The 22969-nt window shown below is 37.8% G+C and overlaps 1 protein-coding gene across 1 annotated transcript; it reads left to right on the plus strand.

Moving 5' to 3' along the window:
* The first annotated feature begins 10518 nt into the window (after positions 1–10518).
* si:ch211-151m7.3 lies at positions 10519–17252 on the plus strand. Its single transcript, XM_021467016.3, has 7 exons — positions 10519–13606; positions 13698–13786; positions 13882–13923; positions 14550–14675; positions 14978–15233; positions 15340–15462; positions 15756–17252. Exons 1-7 carry the CDS (start codon positions 13519–13521, stop codon positions 15857–15859), a joined length of 828 nt encoding a protein of 275 aa, XP_021322691.3. The 5' UTR covers positions 10519–13518; the 3' UTR covers positions 15860–17252.
* Positions 17253–22969: the final 5717 nt, after the last annotated feature.

Raw genomic sequence — 22969 nt, forward strand, 5'->3', positions numbered from 1 at the left:
AAATAACTATAACAGGGTCTGACCAGGAAGTGTAAAGTCGAATCCTTCTGAGGGATTCATCAACCAGCAAAACATACGGGTAAAGTACCGCGGTATCACTCTCTTCATTCACTCATTTAAGTGGACTATATAAGTGGACTAATGTAGGGGATAGTGAATGAGAGTTGATTTCGAATACAGCATGTGTTTTCAAATGTATGATATAGGTTAAAACCACTCAGTGAAATGTGCAGCTCATCCGATAGCAACTGCATACACATTTTTAACATTCAAGTACATCAAAGCACATTTTTGTACCTGCACTGTAAAAAATTATTTGTTACTTTGACTTTAAAAAGTTACCTGGTTGCCTTAAATTTTTGAGTTTATTGTAATTATAAATATGAGTTATAATAACTTGAGTGATTATGTTGTTTCAACTAATTTTACTAATATTTTGTGTTGTATCCACTTCTTCAAGCAGTTTAAGTTGACTTACAAATGTAAGTGCACTCAACTAAATGGTGTAAAATTGTTGAGTGAACTAATTTAAGACAACTTAATCCATTTGACTGCTTCAAGAAGTTGATATAATATAATTCGAAGTTATATGAATAAAAGATTTTTCAACTCAACTAAAAATAGTTTGTTGAAACAAAAAACTGAAAAAGTTATCTGGTTGCCTTAAAATTATGAGGTAAACCAACTAAATATAGCTTGTTGTAACAACTAAGACGTTTACACGGTTGACCTAAAATTATAAGTTAAATGAATTTACCACAAGTTAATACGACAAATGCATTTAAAAAAGAGACCAAGAATGTCAGCACAAATAAACTGTAATAACATTTATTATAACTTCAAGAAAATATTTTCATTCAATCAGAAGTACAGTCATCAATTCAATAAATTCATATTAAATCTCCTTGAAGCAACAGGATACAACCTGTAAGTTCAAACACCACTGAAAAAAAATCATGCCAAGTTATAAATCAATCGTTATAAAGAATTTCTCAAACAGCATAAAAATTAGGCCTCTGAAATGTTTCTTCATCTATTTAACATTGTAAAGGTTTACACCAATACAGAAACATTTATAATGAAAACTGTTTACAACTGATTTTGTTCTCTCATGCTGAAACTGATATTCAACGCTCTGCAAAAGTTCATGGAGTAAGAAATAAACTCTTAACTGTTTAGTGGATTTTTGCTCACGCATGCACTTACTGATATCCATGCTGTTCATTTAACTTTAATGACTAAATCTCAATCCAGTGTGACGAGTTGCTCACACTTAATGAGAAGGAGAAAATGTGTTCGATGATAAGCAACTTTAATGTAAGTGATTGTTTTTCTTGTTCTCGCATTACACAATTCCCACCACTCTCATTGAGTTAATATAAAAACAGTCTGCTAGAACTGCAGTTTAACACAACCTGAGTTTGTTTATACATTTTAAAGAGTTTATTTTAATGCTGTTTGAGAAATGCATTTTACTGTTTCTTGAGATTTCTGACTTGTTGAATTTTTGTTAAACCGCAATTGTAGCACAGAGTTGATATAGAATGTGTGTAAAAGAATGTCTGCTACTGTGCAATATGAAGTGTAATGCGAGAACGAGAAAAAAAATAAAGCTTATTATCCAGAAAATGTTTCCCTTTTCATGAAGTATAAGCGACTCATTACACTGGATTGAGATTTAGTCCATAATGCTGAAGGAACAACATGAATATCAGTAAATTTGAGCATCCACTCATGATCTCTTTTTGGAGGATGAGATAAGTGATTTTCAGGGCAAGAAGAATCCCTATTAGCATAGCAAAGACATTTGACTTCCCTGAGGCCAACGTACAACCTCTTCCTCTCACACCACAGCCACATTCATTATTTCCATTGGATGAAGATTCGAGGTGTTCTCCTCTATGACTATCAATAGTCCAACATTTATCACTGCCTCTTCTGCCTCATTCAGACTAGCAGCGATTTTGTAGCTGCCTGTCGCTCTGGGTGGCGAGCTGCTTCAAACGCAGATCTGTGGAGGTCTATACAGCACGAATACAAGCAGCCTCTGAGCGAGCTGAGAGAGGATCACGTGAGCTCTAGTGGTGCTCCTATCCGCTTGTTAAGTGGTGACGTGTTGGTGACGTATGTAATACTGTTTCCGGATCCAAACTGCCATTCATTTGAGTGGAGAAATCATTAGTTTATGATCAAGTTTTATTCCTTTCACACATTAAAGTTAATTTTACATAAAGTGTACACAACAATCTTTGGGCTTGCTGCATAACAAATACCAAAAATTTTACAATTTATAAAAAAATTAATCACTTTCTGGCCATTGGATATTAGGCATGGACATATATATTGTGATTGTGATTTTCGAAAGCATTAAATCGCTTTGTAAACGTTTATTATTACCATTTCATGATTCAATTCAATTCAATTCAGCTTTATTTGTATAGCGCTTTTACAATGTAGATTGTGTCAAAGCAGCTTCACATAAATGGTCATAGTAACTGGAACAGTGTGGTTCAGGTTTTAGTGTTTAAGTTCAGTTCAGTTCAGTTTAGCTCAGTTCAGTGTGATTTAATCATTACTGAGAGTTCAAACACTGAAGAGCAAATTCATCGATGCGTAGCTCTACCAATCCTGAACCATGCGAGGCAGTGGCAACAGCGGAGAGGGAAAAAAAACTTCACCTGATGGGAGTGAAGAAAAAAAACCTTGAGAGAACCAGGCTCAGTTGGGCACGACCATTTTAATTTCTCCGCTGGCCAAAAGTCTTGTGCAGAACTTCATTCGCCGTGGTTTAGGCTGGAAGATGGCCTCAGCGAAGACTCGTCTGTCCCTGGAGCGTCGCTGGAATCAGACTCATGTTCTCCACTCCCCACGACCATCAGCGCAGCAGCAGCTCAGGATACGGCCTAGTCCCGGATATGGAATCCTTGGGATCATCACGTCGCTGGTCTTGGATCCAATCAGTGACTCCGCATAATCTGAGGACCTCGGGATGAGTATCCCCAGGTGAAAATAGAGAATAAAGAGAATAATTAGCGTAGCTGCTGTTCATAGTGTATATAAGCAAGATGCAGAAGCCAGTGTGGAACCCGCTAGGTGATGCATTGAGTGTATGCTTTACTAAACAGATAGGTCTTTAATCTAGTTTTGAACTGGGAGAGTGTGTCTGAGCCTCGGACGTTATCAGGAAGGCTATTCCAGAGTGTAGGAGCCATGAAAGAGAAGGCTCGACCACCTTTACTTGATTTTGCTATTCTAGGTACTACCAGAAGCCCTGAATTTTGAGATCTTAAAGAGCGAGTTGGTTTGTAGCGAGACAGAAGGTTGGTTAGATAAACAGGAGCTAGATTATTTAGAGCTTTATAGGTGAGAAGTAATATTTTAAATTCAATACGAAACTTAACAGGCAGCCAGTGTAAGGAGGATAAAATTGGGGTTCATGAGTCACCCCATTCAGTTGAATAGAGTCCTTGGACCCGGAAGCCGCTTCGCGTAACATCACACTTAACAAGCGGATTGAGTGGAGGAACTATGACGTCACCTTGTAGGCGAATCGGCTGCTAGCATAAAACTGGTTCCCTCGTGAAAACCCCTATAGGATTTTCCCATAGGCTTTTCGAAGATTACGAATATTAAGCTCCGTGTTCAGACACTGTTCATTACATTTACACATTTTGTCCAGCCGAATAATCCTCACACGAAAATACAACTTTGAGCACTTTTGGATCTTAAATGCAAATGCAAGAACTGAAAAGCTAACATTAGGCTATAAACGGACTACAGTACCTTCGGGGCGCGCGCCTGTGACGTCAGCACCACCCTGCTACAGACAACTTATCAAGCTTATTTTTAGAAATAATGTCCCTGACAAAGAGTTAATCTCTCTGTTTATTATATTATAATCCACGCTATATATTATACACACACACACACACACATATATATATATATATATATATATATATATATATATATATATATATATATATATATATATGCAAATGCAGATAGACCTACGTACATTTTGGATCGTTTTTACGTGGGAAATACATCTGTTTTGCTTTATGGTTGTTCTAAAAGTTTTAAAACTGTATGTTTAAGTGTGCCTACATAGCATTATCATAAGACATATTAAAATAAGTGCACACAGCCTGCTTACCTTAACAAACGACAGAAATGAGTCGTGAGGAGGAACAAGTCTTTTAAATGTCTGCAAATTCCATAATGAACACAGAACAACATTTAATTTTCCTTTTTTGTCACAAAGTACAGCGAAAAGCAGCCCATACAGTCACATATGCTATACATTTTATAGAGGATAGTAAATATTACAATTATGACAGTTAAATGTGTTTAGATGAAGAAAAAAACCCGACGAAAAATCACTTGATCACGTTAAAATGACAGTTAACGTGTGTATTTTTACACATTTATTCACACGTTTGCATTACTGAGAGTAGGATTGAGGCAGGCTGCACTGGTAAGCAGTATCTTCATAATATCGTTTAATTAAAATAAATGATAAACAAATGAATCTGTCTCGACAGTCTTTACAAGTGAAGGAATTATCTACACACAAACTGAATTCACAATTAGAAAAACACTACAAACTATAAAATACTGTTCATGAAAATAGTTAAATAACAGACAAATCCAAATGCCCAACACAAGCGAGCTGCGCTCCAGACCAGATCACCTCAATGATGTATAATGCCTCCGACACCGCCTGTAGTCCCATTTAGCAACTTGATAGCAACTGTCTTTTTAAAGACGCGCAACCAATTAAAAAAATTAAGAGTGTGATGTAGCTGATGTGTTTTATGTCATAGAATAAAACGTGAAAGTATGTCCACGGACCTTATTTAAGCGATTTTACTGAAACCCCATTCAAAAAACCCATTGACTTTGGGACGAGGGAACCGGAAGTGCTAAAATGCTAACTCACTTCCGGGTTTTTGCATACAAATTGACGTCATAGTTCCTCCACTCTATTGGCTGTCTCTCAAGAAAGTCGCTCTTCATTTGCATAAAACTGAAGCTTTCTTAACTTTGTTGTGGTGCTCGACATGCCCACCGTGGCATAGCACAAAATGCGGAGGCCCCCCTGCAGGGATCACCGACGGGGCCCCCAGTTGGGGGTGGGGGGTCTGAGCCAGCGATATACACATATATCTATGATGGGGAGTTTTCCTGCATGTTAGTATGCAACTTTTTTTAAATTATGAAAATTATAATTTTACATCACTTTTCTACATTGATGGATCACTGATCACACGGGCATTCCTGACAAAAAGCTTGTGTTTGTGTGTCCAGAAATGTACTAAATTTGATCAAATCCGTGTCCTGAAACACACCTCCTCTCCTGCTTTCACTTCTCATACTGACGGAGGGAGCGATTAGTTTGTGAATGAATCTCTGTTATGAACGACTCGTTCACTAGCCGACAATATTTCTAGTTTCTGGCAGCGCAGCATTTCGTTGTCATATTTCTTTTGCATTGTTTGCTGATTTTATTCAACAAAACTAGCATAAGCCGAGTGTTTAGTGCGAGTTGGAGCTACTTTGCCTCATTATGAATGCAGTAAGTGACTGTATTATCATCAATAACGTTACCTGTTTAGCACAAATTTCAGAACATACAAAAACGTAAACAACTTAATTACCTATGTAATGTTCTGTCTTTGTGCTTTGTTTTCTTTGTTTGCTCGTTACTACACTTGTAGACATCTCTACAGTCCCGCAGTCTTGACTAGTGCAGTTGAATGACATTTGTCCTGGGAGCACTGTACCAATGTGGCGGCGCTATAGACGCATGCTCAGGGTCCCTATGCGATATCTAGTGTATATATCTATGTCACAAATTGAGGAGCGGGGAAAGGAGGTGGAGTGGAGCGACAACGCGGGGAATCCTTCACAAACTGAGGAGCGATCACAAACCGAAAGCGGCCAGAGCGTCAAAGTAGCCAGAAGTCATTCATTTTTTAACGAGAACCGGCGGCGAGAAACAGCGGCGCGTCTTCATTGGCTATGACGCGGTTCGGCGGCAAGCAATCAGAATGAAGTAGTCCACCGCTTGAGAGGAGTTCAGAGAAGACAGACCTGTGAACTTTGGTTCCGACCACAGTTGTTCCCAAGAGTTTGATTATTGCGGTTCTTGGATTTTCAATTATTGAAAATCGCGACGACGTGGGGCCCCCTAATCACGCGGGGCCCCCCCCGCGGTGCGTGCCCTGCGGGCCCGTCCACTACGCCACTGCATGCCCATCTGGTCATCAGTGGTTGCTGTCGCTGGCGTAGACGGAGGTTGCCCGAAGTCACTCACTCTCAGTTGAATTGAATGGTCGACTGTCGCTTTGCCACTGCGAGTAACTTGTAGTGTGAATGAGCCTTTCCTCATCAGTTGTCTAACAGAAAAAACAACTATGAATTAAAAAGAAAAAAAAACACGCAAAGTTTACACAGCACGACAGTTAAAAATGAATCAGTTTTAAGCAGAGGTGTGCCCACATCAGATAGCGTGTATGAGGATAACTCATCGTTTTATTAATGGTAAATGGATTTTAAAGTGACAATTTACTGCAAGAAGCAAGTTGTCATTTACTCATCCTCCATATGATCCAAACCAGTTTCCTTTCTCTGTTGAACACAAAGTTAGACAGATGAAGAAAACAGCCCCTGACTTCCATAGTATTTTTGTTCCTACTATAGAAGCCAATTTATTTATATCAGGGCTCGAAATTGTGACCATTTTGGTCGCATATGCGGCCGAAATTTTGTTTATGCGACCTCAAAATATATTTGGGAGCATTAGTGCGAGTGCTTAAAATTGTTGTGTGCGACCAGTTTTTACTGCAAAATGTTCACCACATGCGCGGATTCGGGAGACATTCACGCAGAATATATCTCTAAGCTCTTTGTCTGCACTTAAAACACGAAACGCAGCGCTCACGAATGGTTTAAAACAGTTGTCATGAAAACTTGCTGCAGTAAACAAAGCCAAATCCGTAATGCTTGCCCCGCCTTCGCGCTCTTCTTATTGGCCCACCACTGCTCTAGCACTGAAATATCAGCTGTCAATCACTCAGTCATTGCCTTCTTGCTTGAGATGACAGAGAGCTACTACAGTAAAAAATTGTAAAGCGCTGAAGATGAGAATGAAGATAACATTGACAGATTTAGTTTTAGAAACCATGACATCTAAAGTTACAAATAATGACACAGCTTACTATTGATCACGTGCTGAATGTTAATCCACCATCTACACTTTTCCAAGAGTGGATAAAAGACTTCCATTGGCTTCAAGTCCGCTATAAAAAGTCTGTGGGATGGAGTTTACAGGTAACTGTTTGCCACATCTAGCACGAGAGCTTCTGTTTAATCCTTCATATTATCCCCAGATAGCTGCCCCTTGCACGGCAGACAGCATATGTCAAATTTAACACCACATACACCATCGCAAACGGGCTTACACTGAGTAAACTAATATCACTACTCATAAAAAGATCGGTATTGCTATTAACATGACGTTTGCATATAATAAGGTTCAGTAACGTTACATGTCAAAAGCATCAGTGCAATATCAGACAGCACTTGTGAGAACAGCACAGTAATACCGTTAACAGATTCATTCAAGCAGTGTGTGCAAGGCCGGTGAGCGCTCCGTGTATCTTTTGGTCACTAAGTTATGTTCTAAAAATCTATTTTCTCGTGGTAACGGGATTTCGTTGAGACACATTTTCCTCACGTTTGCATATATAATATATATATATATATATATATATTGCTTGTTAGTTTGATTAGTGTTGATTTCAAATGCAATAAATATGTTTGTATGAAACTTGTAGTAACGGTGCTCATAATTGGTGGGTGCGACTAAATTTTGGCTGATGCGCCTACATTTTTTAAGTTAGGAGCACCGGTGCTACCATGCAAAAAGGTTAATTTTGAGCCCTGTAAGAAGTGACCTAATGTACCCTGTGGGCGGTAGATGACAACCACATTTATGTAGAAGGGGTGGATAATGGAGACTGCATGAAATTCAAAGGAGCTGATCGTTGGCAGGGACCGTCTCTGAGTGAATTTCCATTCTTTGGAAATCAGTAGTCCAGTCCCCCCCCACTCCCTGTCTGACGAGGAGTGTGGGAAGAAGAGAAATTAGCAGAAAGAGCTGCATGTGTAACAGTGTCCTCCGGCCTCAACCAGGTCTCAGTTAGAGTCATGAGATTATAGTCAGAATGTGTAGCTATGGAGGTAATAAAATCTGCCTTGTTAACAGCAGATTGACAATTCCAGAGGCCCACGGAGAGAGAGAGTTGTGAAATAGCAGATACATGTATTGAACGAAGGTTGTGAGGATTACGCCTGCAGCGTACCTCCCGTGCTTTGCGAGTGTTAGTAACAACAGGAATTAGTTAACACATAATAAAAGTGCAATGAAAACAATAATAAGAGCAAAGATAAAGTAAAATAAATAAGTACTCAGGTGCTTTGTCGGTGTCTTTGCTCAGTGGAGTCGCGCAGGTAGAGTCGATGGCGCAGGTAGTCGATGGCGAAGGTAGAGTCGATAGTCTTTACACTCGTCGGTCTTCACACGAGACGGTCTTCACACAAGGCTGCCGCAGTGAGACTAGCTGCTTATATACACCCCTGAGTGCCTTGCTTATTGGATTCAGCTGGACACGCCTCAAGAGTAAAAACACCCGAAACTGCAGCAGGGGACGCAAAACCGTCCACGCTCGACACACAAGCTCTTATAGTAACCAAGGAAACAGTGGGTAAACTTTTCTAGTACCATACACAGAGCTGAAAACAAGTTTAAATGTCCTACAACCTTACACAAACAGCTGAAAACAAGTCTAAGGGCTCTATTTTGATGGTCCATGCGCAAAACGCAAAGCACAGGGCGAAAACGCTTTCAGGGTGTGTCAGAATCCATACTTGCTAATTTAAGGATTGCAAAATCTGCTTTGCGCTGTGGTGCATGGTCTGAAAGGGTTGAGCTTTTTTTCTTAATGAGTTATAGGTGTGTTTTGAGAATAAACCAATCAGAATCTCATCTCCCATTCCCTTTAAGAGCCAGCTGCGTCGCGCCATAGCGCATTTGCTACTTACATGATGTAAAGTTCACTTTCGCTTTCGCTCTCGTGGATAGGGAAACCTTTACGCACAGACATCAAATCTAAAAAATCTCTTATAGTTTCTCAAAATAGCAACTCGCCAGCAGTGCGCCTCAGAACGCCTTCCTTTTTAGACCAGAAGGCCTATGGGCGCACATATGAGCGCAAATGCATTTGCTACTTAAAGAGTGTGGCGCAACGCCTCAAAACCACTGTTGCGCCAAGCTGAAACAAGCAAACAAGTATTGCGCCGCGCCTTGCAGGGCTCGAAATTGCGACTATTTTGGTCGCATATGCGCCCGAAATTTCAGTTATGCGACCTCATAATATATATGGGAGCATTCGTGCGACTGAATATTTAGGTTGGAGTGCGACCTGTTTTTGTTTTTTTTCTAAAAACGTGAATTCGGTCTTCCCTGCTGCTATTTTGGTTCATATTAGCTGTCAATCACTCAAGACTTTCCGCTGTCAGTCGACAGGAAGGGAGCTTTTGTGACCGCGGGGAATGCAAACGGAAAAGTACACTGAATCTCGATGCGTTGCATGCGCTGCGTGTTTAGCCAACACAATCTCACAGCAATTCGTATCTTTTTCATACGTTTCCTCGTGAGATCAGGCTGCAACAGCGCAAATGTCTGCTAAAACACCATCGCCAAAGAAGCTCACCTTTACTGAGCTTACACTGACGCAGATTATAACAAAGAACAGTATTGCACTGGTGGTCATCGGGAGAATCCTGCTCTGCCCCCGTCATATATTGGGTCGGCTGACTCGCATGCTTTTCTGCAAACACAGACAAATGTAATTCAGCGCGTAACGAGGCTGAACATTAAAATGACACGAGCCGAAACCAAAACTTTTAAAAGTGAGACTTTTCTTCCTTTCTTTTGTCCGCTCTTTCTTGAGGTGTATATTATTTTTCTATTTAATTACTGATGACTGCTTTGCAGCTTTCGGCATTGAATTGAATGATTTATTATATTATTTCGTTTGTTTTGTAGCAGAAATATTATTTAATAAATTGACATGCACATAAAAACAATAGTACAAAATAAATATTTCTTACTGCAATGCTTCATTTGTGTTTGATGCAAACCATCAATTTATTTTTTATAAAGTAACAGCAGGACTTTATATAGCAGATAACTTACATTAAAGCACATTCAAGGCAGCTTGATGATGAGAAATGTAATTCATTATTAGTATTATTGTCATCATCGTCATCATTAATATTTTATAATTATTCTACATTCATTTTGGAATTATTGAACACATATTAAATCATCACAGCATTAGTTAGATAGTTGTTTCTGGGTTTTGTTAGTCCCAATTGATGTTGTTTTCAAATACAATAAATCCCTTAATATACAACTTTTCAAATATATCATTCATTTTTGTTGGGTGCTCCTAAATTTTTTCTGGTGCTCCTAAATACTTCAGGTTGGGAGCACCGGTGCTACCAAGTAAGAACGTTAATTTCGAGCGCTGCCTTGCGTCAGGTGTATGATAGAGCCCTAGATGTCCTCGAACCATACACAACAACTGAATAAGTCTAAATGTACTTACAGGCTGTTGGTCTCGTTGCAGAAGTGCTTCTCCGTTACATTTACATGTAATGTTAGTGTGTCGATTCTCCGTGTACGCAATAATGACCTATCTGACGCCATCTCTCCGCATGCTTGCGCTCTTGTTTGTTTACAGTGGGCGTGACCTGCGACTACATTACAATACTATATTACAATATAAAAACAATATATGACTTACTATCATTTATAATATTTAATATGGGAAATCATTAATAAGAAAGTTATATGAAAATTAAGCAAATGAAATACTATTAAATCACTGGACACTTATAAAATGTATCATTTCATGCGGAGATGTCATTGGTCCATTTCCTGCTAGTTATCAAACTATTTCATAACTGTAACAAGAGGCAATTTTATCATAACTTAATGTTATAACAGCTATTATAAAGTTATTTATCAATATGTGGCTCTCTTTGAATTCTCGGAAGCTAGAGAAATCAAAAGTGTAAAACAGGAAATACTTTGGGACCATTGTTTTTGTTTTCATGCCTCAAAATTGTCAAAACATATTAACTTGCTATTATTTCCTTCATTATAACGAATCCATTATATTTAAAATAATTCTGTCCAATTAGATTGTTTATATATCTCTGAAAAATGTTTTATCAATGTCAGCAAATGAGTATCTGCTATTGACTCTGTCAAATAATAATGACTGATCATCTATGATGACTGATGTCAAGTCTATGATCAATGTTCTCTATTCGCCTGTCTCGATCGCAATATTTGTGAAATAGTTTATTATTATTATTGTTTACTATAATATTTATTGACAATACATGTAAAAATATATTTATGACGATGTCTGAGAAGACATTAATAACATTAACATCCGTCATAACAGTACATGGTTTGTCTAGATTGTGTGTGCCTGAAACGTCTGTGGTTCTGCGGACCTGCAGCTGGATAATATTGTGTTGCTCCTTCAAAGGAGATAACTAAGGGCCATTCACATATCCCATTTTTCATGCGCACAAGTTCATTACTTCCAATGGAGGCACGAGGTTTACATGCATATTAGTGCCTTTCAGACAGAGGTTTAGCAGTCTTTGACTACATTTGTACTATTTAAATGGGAAATACTTAACTAATATGATGCTTAAATTTAAAACTATCAAAAACTATTTACTTTCAGGTTTCATATTTTAAAGTTTTCATGTGATTTTCTAAACTAGTACTATTTCGAAATGAAAAAACGCATAATAACCGTTTTAACCGTGATTATCCCAGACTATAATCGTACAACCACAATCTGTAATCGTTGCATCCCTAGTCATCATGTAGATTTCTTACAAAGTATTTTAAAAACACAAAACACTAAAGTATTTTAATACAAAATATTCACCCATTTTCATAAACCCTGTAAAATAATAATTACAAAATACTATTTTGTATTTGAAATATATATTTAAACACTTGTATCATAAATACTGCCCATCCCTGGATATTACAACCCAAAATACAGTGTTTTAAGGTGATTCAGTGAATTGGGGGAAATAGATTGGTAAAAGTAATAATAAAAACTAATCCAGCACATTCGTGTTAGCTTTACACAGCTTAAGCTTATTATATTTAACACGTAAACGTGATGAAAAGTCCTCTGGTGTAAACAGTCACTGAACATCGGAGTTCAAGGGAATTGTTTCCATCAATCAGCGCAAGTGTTGCGGAAGGATGCCTTCTTGCCCTCCTCGCGTGCTTTCTTCGCGAGAGGCCACAGCTTGTCTCGTGCTGCCCTGTCATCTGGTGACAGACACTTTGATAGATGCAGTCAGTTTTCAGAAATCTGCAGCCCGAGTAATGTCACGAACGCGGCGCAGAGTGAAGAGGATTATGACCGATCTGGTTTGCCATCAGCGCGTTTGGGACCCACACGGTGAGCAATATCAGCACTGTCCTGAAGTTCATCTGGAACGATCTTTCCTAATATGTTGAGAACTACTTATCGGACATTTTCGGTAACATCATGTTGCTTTAGACAGCACCTTCAACTGTAGCGCTTACAATCAAGTACACTTGCGTTCAGCGATTAGTTTTCCTCTCAGCGCGCCGATCTCTGCTTCACAAGAGCCGCTCTGTGCTCGCCGACATCCCGGTGAAGCACCGCGGTAAAGTTAGTTTGACGTTTGACATTCAAACCAATTAAATTATTTACTCCTGTTATGGTTTGAGGCAAAAAGGTCGTATATGCATAAATAAGTGCCTTTTAGGTTGCACAAGGCTTAATTTCTCGATAAATAATAAATAAATTACCCGCGGTAGAAGAACTGTCGCGCCGTCGCTGACGTCTTCAAACTATTCATTTGTAGCTCAGCTAAGTTACAAAAACCTCGTTTTTAAAGTTCGGACAAGTGTCAACGCATCATGATTCCGTATCACATTGGATATTCAGTCCAGAGCTACAGGCCGATGCTGAGCCATCAAGTTCGACCTTGCGTGATTAACTTTATTCTTGCCTCTTTTCCCCATGCACAAAGATGTCATAACGTCCATGCGTATTTTATAATGTCATCACCAGTGTTAAGCAGTAGGTTGATATACCACTTTACCTTTTAAATCCAGAAGAATAAACGAATAAACGAATACCTGTACCTAGGGCGCCGCCATCTTGGTCTCCCTCCATCCTACGTCATCTGATTAAATAGAACGCGTTCTATTCTGCGAATGTCACAATTAACCAGACGCCTGACAGAGTAGACGAATATTGAGAAGCTCCGCATTGGACACTCAGACAAGGCGAACAGATTTACAATCAGAGAATTAATTGCAGTAAATTGATTCATATACTTTAGAGAAAGTTATTAACTGATAAGTTAATGGAACAAAGTATGTCTAATGTTCCTGGTCCTTCGGGACGAAGCAGTCCATCATCTACACCGAGAATAGGGCCTTCTCCTGGTTCTGGTAACTTTTACATTTGAATGTATTTTTATTGAATGTCTGTTCAGGCAAAACCTGAACCTGTCTCAAATTAACATGCTTTTTTATCTTTCAGTGGAAGAAAAGTATGATGTGAGAGAAAAAATAGGAGAGGGCAGCTTTGGCGACGTCTATGTTGGATACAGAAAATCGGACAGAAAACGAGTAAGTCTATTTTCCCTAGTCCAGTTAAGATGACAAACTTTGAAGAAATCATGTTTGATTGCTCACTAATGTTTTATTCTACTTTTCATCCACAGTTTGCCATCAAGATGACTGATTCCAGGTATGACAGCGATGTGGTAAGTCTATTTAAAGCTTCACAAAATACACTTAATAAATGAGTCTGTTTACGGCTGTGGTAATATGTACAAACTATATACAAATATCTGTCAATTATTTTGTGATTCACTGCTGTTTTCTGTTTATTTACGGTTATGATGGGACCTTTATCTGTGCTCTGCCGAGTTTTCTAACCACGTACATTTTGTATATTAAATGATTGCTTGCCTGTATTTACTATAATGTATAAACTTATTGTACGTTATACTTTTATAATGGCCATTATTGATCATTAAAACTGATATTCAGCTAAAGAGAGGGTATGTTTCGTATTTTAAAACTAAAACATATTAGTGTTAACGGGGCCTAAGTATTAAACCTGTTAAAGTAATGTTTCACAGCTTAGCTCAATATCTTGATAATACCAAAGCTTCCAAAAATGAACGGGTTTTTACACCACAATTGACAAGACCAGTACAGATAATATATGTCCCACAATGCAATTCAAAAGCATAAATAAACACACACAACAAACATGAAACACAAAATACGGGAAACTGCTGATTTACAGATTTTCTTTTACCATTATATTGGAAAACAGGATTATATGTTGTTGATTTGCAGCTAATGTGCTCTTTATCTTTAGCCTGGCTATCCTGAAGAGCTCCCAAAGGAAGTGGTGATGATGACCATTTTGAGAGATTCCCCCTGCCGGTTCCTCATCAAACTCCAAGAGTGGTTTTTGGTGAAAGAGGAGAAATTTCCAGACGGGGTAAGTCTGTTTATTCAGCACATTACATGAAATATGCACTGTAAGAGGGTTTGTCTCGTTTCTTATTGTTTTTTTTTATTTTGTAACTAAAAATTCTTAAATCAAGAAGCATTTCTGAACAAGAACATAACTCTGTCTTATTTTCAGAAGAGCTCGTGGGTTATTAATATGCCGGTGCGGTAAGGGAAATAAACTTGTTTCTACTTTAAAATCTATCCTGAATGTAACTGGAAGCCAGTGTAAAGACTGACCTGAGGACTGCTGTCATGTGCTTGATTTTAATTGATTGCATTTGCTTTCAGAGAACGATCAAGTCAATAGTGATGGTGATAGAGCATCCCGGCCTGTGCAGAACTCTAGCAGAATTCCTGAAGGAGCACCCACACCTGGAGAGGAGAGACGCTCGCACACTGATCCAGCAGATCGTGAAAGCGGCTCAAGCGTGCACGAGGAAGGAAATTTGTCATTTTGATATCCACGATCATAATATCCTGGTCATCAGTCCGCCTCTGCACATTAAGCTGATAGATTTTGGATGTGGGTTGCACATCTTCCATGGTAAGTCTGATTATTTCAGGAGGAAACAGTAAGCGTTCATTAGTCTCTAATAATCAGTTGAATGGGGTTTTAGCTGATCTCAACTCTACACATCTCTTCCTGACAGATCCAGAGAATCACCCACGGCCAGACACAGTGATATCTCCCGAGAGAGCGGAAAAAAGGACGATGAATCAGCTGGTTACCATCGTGCAGGATATAGCAAGACATTGTTCCAGCATACCTACAGGTAAGAAGACGACTCTAACTAACACTGTTCAACTCTCCTGTTGACTAATGGGTCAGAAATTACCCAAACCCCATTTTAATAGCAAAAAAACCCTTTTTTAAAATACAGGAGATTTCATTCTGGCTATTTTACTGAAAGTTGTAATGTTACCGGTAATTTGCTGGAATGCTGCGCTGTGTGAACGCAGAAAGAAGATTGCTGGAAAGAGCGTGTTCTGTGTGTGTGTGTGATGTTTCCACACATGTCAGTTGTGTGTCCACAATTAACCAACTTTCTCTTTTAAATTATTACAGGATTCATGGAGTTTATTGCTGCCTGCTGGTCCCCTCAATATGTTGTAGAAGAGATCCAGCATACAGTGGATGAGATTCTGGACCAGCCGTGGCTAAGAAACTAGTGAAAATAAAGACTGTTTTAGTCAATTGATGAACATGAGGAGTTTATGCTTTCCAAGTGGTTCAGCATGACGTAGAGCCCATCAGAAGCAGGAAACAGGTTTTCAGACTTCCATTTATGTCACATTGTTTTGCTGTTTTCCGCTTCTGCTTCCCAAATTCTGCACTTCCTCCTGCGAGTGTTGCAGTCAGAGCTGCATGTAAATGAGGGCCGGTTTCAGTCTAGTCCACCAGCTCTCGACTGAAAGCTCCTCCTCCAGCCAATCACGCGAGGAGGAAAGCTGATGTCACTGTAATGGCTCTTATCCTAAAACATATTTTGTTGGAATGTGGAAGTTTGAATGTTATTAGACTACTTTGATGCACATTTTTAGAAAGGTACCACAAAGAGTCTTTCAGTATTTTAAATCTTAAAGTTTATTTATTTATATCCTACATATTTGTACAAGTAACTTTTTATTGTAATACAAATTTTTATATTTTACAAATTGTCTTTATCATGTAAAATTTTTATGTATATCCATTTTGCTATGAAATAGCCATAAGTTGCCGATGTGGCAATAAATAAATAATAAATAAATGAAATATAAATGTCAGTCTAATGGCGGCCGATGCGCACAGGTGATGCCGGAGATTGAGGTCTAGTTATGGAGTAAGTTAGTGATAGTTAAAGGTTTGATAGTTAAACGTGTTTGTTAGTGAATTATCATCAGTCAGGGTTAGGGTTTAGGGTTAGACATACAGAACAGAAATAATCATCTTTCAGTAAAGAGGCCAAATCTCACCTCTTTCTTTCTGTTTCTGCTTTCCCAGTTCATCTAAACGCTTGATTTATTGTTTAGGGTTAGGGTGTTTGTTAGGGTTAGGTTAGGATTAGGGCTTGGTTAGGCCTTAGTTTTTAGAGTTGTTTTAAACAACTTGTATTCATTGTTTGCTTTATGTCTGGTTTCTTTAGTTTCTCCTGTCTGTCACAGTTTGTTATTTAAGAGCGATTGTTAATTATTATACACTTCTCTGTCCTCGCCTCTGAGTCATTAGAGTGACGTCAGCTTCCCTCCTCACCTGATTGGCTGGAGGAGGAGCTGTTAATCTAGAGCTAATGGACCAATGAGGATGCTTTAGCCGGTCCTCATTTGCATACAGCTCTGACTGCGACGCTTGCAGGAGGAAGTGCACAATATGGGAAGCAGAAGTGGAAAACAGCATGATGTCAGAATTATGAATTCCTGATGGATTCCTGATGATTTGATTTGATTTGATTTTGTCACTGACCACATGTGTGCTGCTCTTTCTATGATTTCTGTGAAATTGAGACTATGACCCCTATGGAGTGTGTTGAAGCTGTTTTCTGTTGATCAAACTGTAAACTATTGTCTTCAATAAACTGTCTCTCTGACTCCTGCTCTTTGTTCATCACACCGGCTCCTTGCATTAACATAACTGAAATCCTTCAGCGTAGTAATACGGGACTGTAATGCACTCAAAACATGCCTGAACTACTTTATCTGTGTGTTTATCTGACAATAAGTGTGAACAACACAAAACATCAAATATATTTTTACAAACTGCAGACTCAATTTAGCCTTTATATAACAATATTTAAGCATCATGTAATGTGTAAAGCACATTGCCCTGCCATTTGTAGGATAATGTGAAAAATAAGAGTGTGTTGACAATGGTTTGAGTAAACCTACTGTAATATCTACTGAACCGTTTTTTGGGGTTTTTTCAAGGTCTGACCAGCAAATATTGAAGTTTACTCACATAACAATGGCTAGAATGGAAATGCCTTCATTTCACAACAGATTTTGGAAAATGTAAGTTTTGCATTAAACTGTAATGGAAACACACACTTATGCTTCAGTTTGTGCTAGAATTACAATGAAAACTGCCATTATTTACTCGAAGATATTTTGAAGAATGTTGCTTGTTGCACTGATAGACATCTATTGTTTTTTTTTTTTGCTACTAGAAGTCAGTGGGTACCAGCTAGCAGCATTCTTCAAAATATCTTCACTTGTGTTCATAATACTTGAGTAAACGAGGTAAATTTAGTTTTTGGAGAATTGTCCTTCAACTTTCAGGACGTCCACAGCTCAGTTTCATACATTGTTAGCGATAGTGGAACCAAAGAACACCAACTATTTAGATCTGGCCTACTACTTTACACCACGCTTGTTGACGCTGCAGGGGAATGTGAACTTCTGCTCGCCTCTGGCTGTACCAGCAGGTTTTTGGGTTGTGGGTAGTTTCTTGAGCGTGTCACGTCTAGGAACGACTCCATCATTTTTGCAACACTTTGCGCTGATGTTTGCATCATAAATCTTTTCCATCAATGCATCATAGCTATTTGATTTGTTGTTACCAGCAAAGCTCACAATGATAAAGTCACAAAGCTTAAGTGGTAAAATGTAAGAATGCAGTACACAAAATAAAATAATACGCTGAAATTAATCATAAATGGGGGTGAGTTGTGCCAACTTAACCCAGCCTCTTTGGCACAATTCACCATAGCCTGACAATGAAAGACCAGCATGATCCAGCAGTTTAGAACATCTTGCTAACTGTACAGACTTACTGTGTAGCCTACTAAAGTACTAAAACATGCATGAGATATTGTCAAGCTTGTCTATAAATGTTTTGACAAAACATTTAAAAAAACCTTGATCATATAAAATTTGCTTTGAAAGGCAAAATAAAAGCAGTTTTCAGAGCTAAAATGTAATCATAGCAAGCTGTTTTGACATTTAATCTACAACCCACACTATCTGAAGAGTTTAGATGCAAAACCCTCTAAAAGCCATTTGATATTTTCTTCTAAAATTAGCATTTTTCCCTGAATCCTGTGTGTAGTCTCAGTAATTTCACTTTTATAGTGATGAATAAGTTTTCATTGCCTTTCAAGTGAAATAACTGAACATAAACATAGGTGGCTGATAAAAAAAAAGCTCATTTTAGGTGAACATTTTCAACGGCATTTAGAGGTTTTTCCATCTGAACCCTTCATCTATTTACAGGTTAGTACTTGTTTTTTAGATATCAGTATCTTTTTTCATTAAACAGGGCTCAACAATAAGGACTGCCTGATGGCCCGGGGCAGTGTGCGAGACGCTCAGGCCAGTGTACAGAATGATGACTGGCCTGATTAAGCCAGTGCTGCCTTGTCACAAAAGTTTGGCGGTGACTGTCTGTCAATTGCATGCAAATTCAATCTTAGGGTGCTTTCACACATAGACGTTTGTATCTGAATCTGTCTCGATTCCCCAGCTAGCGCGGTTTGTTCTTAGTGTAAGCAAGTATGTGACAGTACTTTAGAAATACTCAAAAATGCATCTGTCAATATTGTATTTGATTTACCAAAGTCACATAAGCGGCAATTTCACATTTATGTGTCACATCCATAACGGAGAGACGTCACACCCATAACAAAGCTTTTTCCTCATAAACGAAAAAAATATTTAAAAAAATAAAAACAATCATGTTTGTTCTACAGAGGTTCAACTCGTATCCTTTTGATTAGCATAGTTTTTGGGGGGTTGTGCAGGTTATTTCACAGAATTTCTACAAAGCATGTTTAATTCTCTAAACTCGCAGACTTTTTTTGGCCACATCCATATTGCATGTTTATTTTCCTCATTTAAAGCACAAAACATGTAGACAGATTGACTTTTTCTGCTCCTATAATTTTGTGGTTAGTTGTTCTGTAAAATATAAACAATGTTGGGCCAGTGGAAAAAATCCTAAGCGTTGAACCCTGATTAAGTACTATTCATTAGATACTAGTGCTTTATATACAAAATATACTAGTGCTTAGTAGTTATTTTTATTAGATATTAGTACTTATTTATGATATGCTAGTACTTATTGTAATAGTGACTAGTAACAAATTACATTGTTTTCTATCGATTTCTATGGGATCTATTATTGAGATATCAACTGTTCAGTTTTGACTTGTATGTATTCCAGCTGAGACTAGTACATATTTTTTATGTACTGGTACTAGTAGTTAATCATTAGGGACTAGCACTTATTATTTAGATAGTACCTATTTAATAGATACTACAACTTGTGTACTATACTATTCATTGGGTACTATTACTTATTTATTAGCTACTACTATTGATTAAATAGATACTAGTAGTTTTTCAGTAGTACTATTTTTTTAGACTTTTTTTTTTTTTTTTAGAACAAATAAGTACAAGTAAACATGAAAATAGATAGTAGTGCGGGTTTTAGATTAAATGTCAAAACGGTTTGCCGTAGTGTCTCTCTTCTTTGCAGGACGGATGGGTAAATTGGAGGGCTCTTCAAACGTATGTGGTCACACAACCAATTTCCTCTATGTTTTTCTAGAAACAAAGGGTGTTTATTTATTTATTTATTTTTATTAACTCAATGCCACAAGAACGAGAGGGATTACATTTCACATAGTTTCTGAAAGAGAAAAAACACATATATGTATATATATATATATATATATATATATATATATATATATATATATATATATATATATATATATATATATATAAATAAAGTAAAATTACATTAACATGAAATATAAATGTTTTCAGATCATTACATGTTTTCAGTGCTTTTTTGTTTTGTGATTGTTCTAAAAGATTTACATATATTTTAAGGTCATTCACAAAATGGGTAAAGTTTGGTTTACATTGAGCCCACTTTTTCTTATGTATATGATATTTTCTTAACAGCATAAACAAATTAAAAATATATTGTCCTTTACCGTTCAATTTATTTCTGTCTTATACTCCGTTTTTTGTTAATAAACAATTCCTAATCTTTCCAAAATATTCTGGAGTAACGATACAATGAAAAAAACGATGCAAAATTGTCCACAAAATTCACACATGTATAAAATATTAAGTTTATAGAAACAAGGGGTGGAACAACTTCCCTCCTGACATAAATCATCACCCTCTCCCCTGTGTTTAATTAAAGAGAGCTTACCTGTGGTCGAGACGGATGACCGGAAGTTCCGGAAGATAAAAGTGGAGGAACTAAACCTGTGGTGCAGCTTTGAGAAAATACACATTTCACTGTCCGTTGTGGACAGGAGAACTGTGTGAAGAGACATGTTGAGTCAATGATCGCAGAAATGTCCTCTTGCAGTATCAAATAACTGGTTTGTTCGCTGGATATATCCAATATTCCGTTATTGGCCGCCATTGAGACTCGCGAGTACCGTCACCGTGGATTGTGGCTATTATTACGGCAAAGAAGTGAGAGAAAGACACGTTCTAGATTAGGTAAGACCCAACGTTATCATACGACGTCCTAAGAGTCTGAACTTTCTCAAAGAAACCGTACTTTTTACTGACAAACGCAAGCTTCGTGACAAACTACCGTTATTCCTCTTTAACGGACCATTGTGTTGCCTAGTTACGAGTCCTGTCAATCATCTCCTCACGTCATCCTCGGCAGCAGAATAATTATGTATTCAGAAATTAAAACACGTCTTTTTAAAAGTTCAGATTGCTGTTCCTGATCAAATATATAGCGGAAAACGTTGCTTAAATGTTTTCCAGTATTCAAACATCTTTACTGAGGTCTCGAGCAATGGTCGCGCGAGTCCGCCATGTTTGTAGTTTAAATCGTTTGTAGTCCTATGTGTGTGTCAGAGTTTACCAGCGACCTCTGGTGGTTAAATCGATGGTGATCATGACAATTAGCTTTAGATTTGTCTACTGACTCTAATCTAACTAAATAACATAATAATCGTCCAAAATCAAGAAGCCTAAAATGTATATTAGAGAAAAATATGAAATTAACAATCTAAAGAGCAAAACATTTTGAAATGTTGTTTTGTTTTGCAATTTTTTGCAATATTTTGCATGAATTTAAATGTATTCTCTTTCCATTTGTAAAGATGTTCTGCTTCTAAAGTATATATTTAATACATTTATCTTTTTAATAAATCTGTTTTGTTCAAATGCACTAAAATATTCACTGAGAAATGGATAAAAAAATTCATCTTTAAAATGGGGTGCACTTATTAATGCCCAGTGTCCGCCATTTTGGCTCAAGCGCTGGCTGATGATGACGTGTTTGTCTTGTTTTCTAATAAAAGCTGAGTGACAGTAAGGCAGCTGTTTACATGAACACCTTCAGCTAACGTTCAGAATAGCTCTGTTTAAACATTTAAGTGTTTTAAACATTAAACAGTGAAGTTGCCCCCAAAATAACTCATAGTTTGGACAAACCGCACACTTCATTTACTGGACTGACTGCTGTTGGGCCGTTTTCCTCCACTCTGGGCTGATTTTGATTTTGAAATATCGGTTGATATGCGGTGACACACAGTCAGATATTTCACTGAACTGATCCAACACTTTTGACACTCATAAACAATCATAAAGCCCTCGTGCTGCAGGTATTAGGAGGTCTGCTGAAGGTGCAGCTGTGGTGCAGTGAGAGGTTTGCGTCCTTAATAATCTACGGCAGTTTGCGTTCATTGTACAGTCAGAATGATTAATAAACACATATGAAACAGCCCCTTAAAGTCACGTCTTGCTTTCAGTTTCGGGCTTTGGCGTGTTTTGCACTCACACACAAGCGTACCGCGCCAAAGCCCAAGTGAACCGCGCTCAGGCCCACCTCTTCCAACCGGGCCAGGGCCGGCCAACTGAACTGTGCCTGAGCCCGATTCAAAGCACTCACACTTGTCAAACGATCCGGGAAACGGGCCTGGGCACTATTCGGATAGCACAGTCTGAGTACGCTCTTAATTTGGCCCCAACTTGAGTTTCAGAAAATGAAGTGTTTTTTGCTGACAAATCTTATTTTGACATATTTTGGGAAAATGTTTTGAAAATTGAGCACACTGACCCCCCTTTGGTTATGTTGGGGGCTGTTTTTGCCCCATTGATTTCCAATATAATCACATTTATTGATTGTTGTTTATATATACATATTTATATTTGTCGTTTATCTCTGTAAATTGGTAGTATTAATTATATGTAATGATATTATTAATGTAATATTATAATCATTTTGTATTTAATATTTTAGAATATATTTAAGGAATATACACACAGTTAAAGTCAGAATTATTTGCCCCCTTTTGAATTTTTTTCTCTTTTTTTAATATT

Source organism: Danio rerio, chromosome 16 (assembly GCF_049306965.1).
Source record: "Danio rerio strain Tuebingen ecotype United States chromosome 16, GRCz12tu, whole genome shotgun sequence".
NCBI lineage: Eukaryota > Metazoa > Chordata > Actinopteri > Cypriniformes > Danionidae > Danio > Danio rerio.

Bases quoted from the DNA above. Each gene is read 5' to 3' on its own strand.
- si:ch211-151m7.3 (XM_021467016.3), top strand. From the start codon at position 13,519: ATGGAACAAAGTATGTCTAATGTTCCTGGTCCTTCGGGACGAAGCAGT. The intron at 13,607-13,697 runs GTAACTTTTACA...TTTATCTTTCAG, and splicing joins AGGGCCTTCTCCTGGTTCTG to TGGAAGAAAAGTATGATGTG. The intron at 15,234-15,339 runs GTAAGTCTGATT...TCTTCCTGACAG, and splicing joins TGGGTTGCACATCTTCCATG to ATCCAGAGAATCACCCACGG.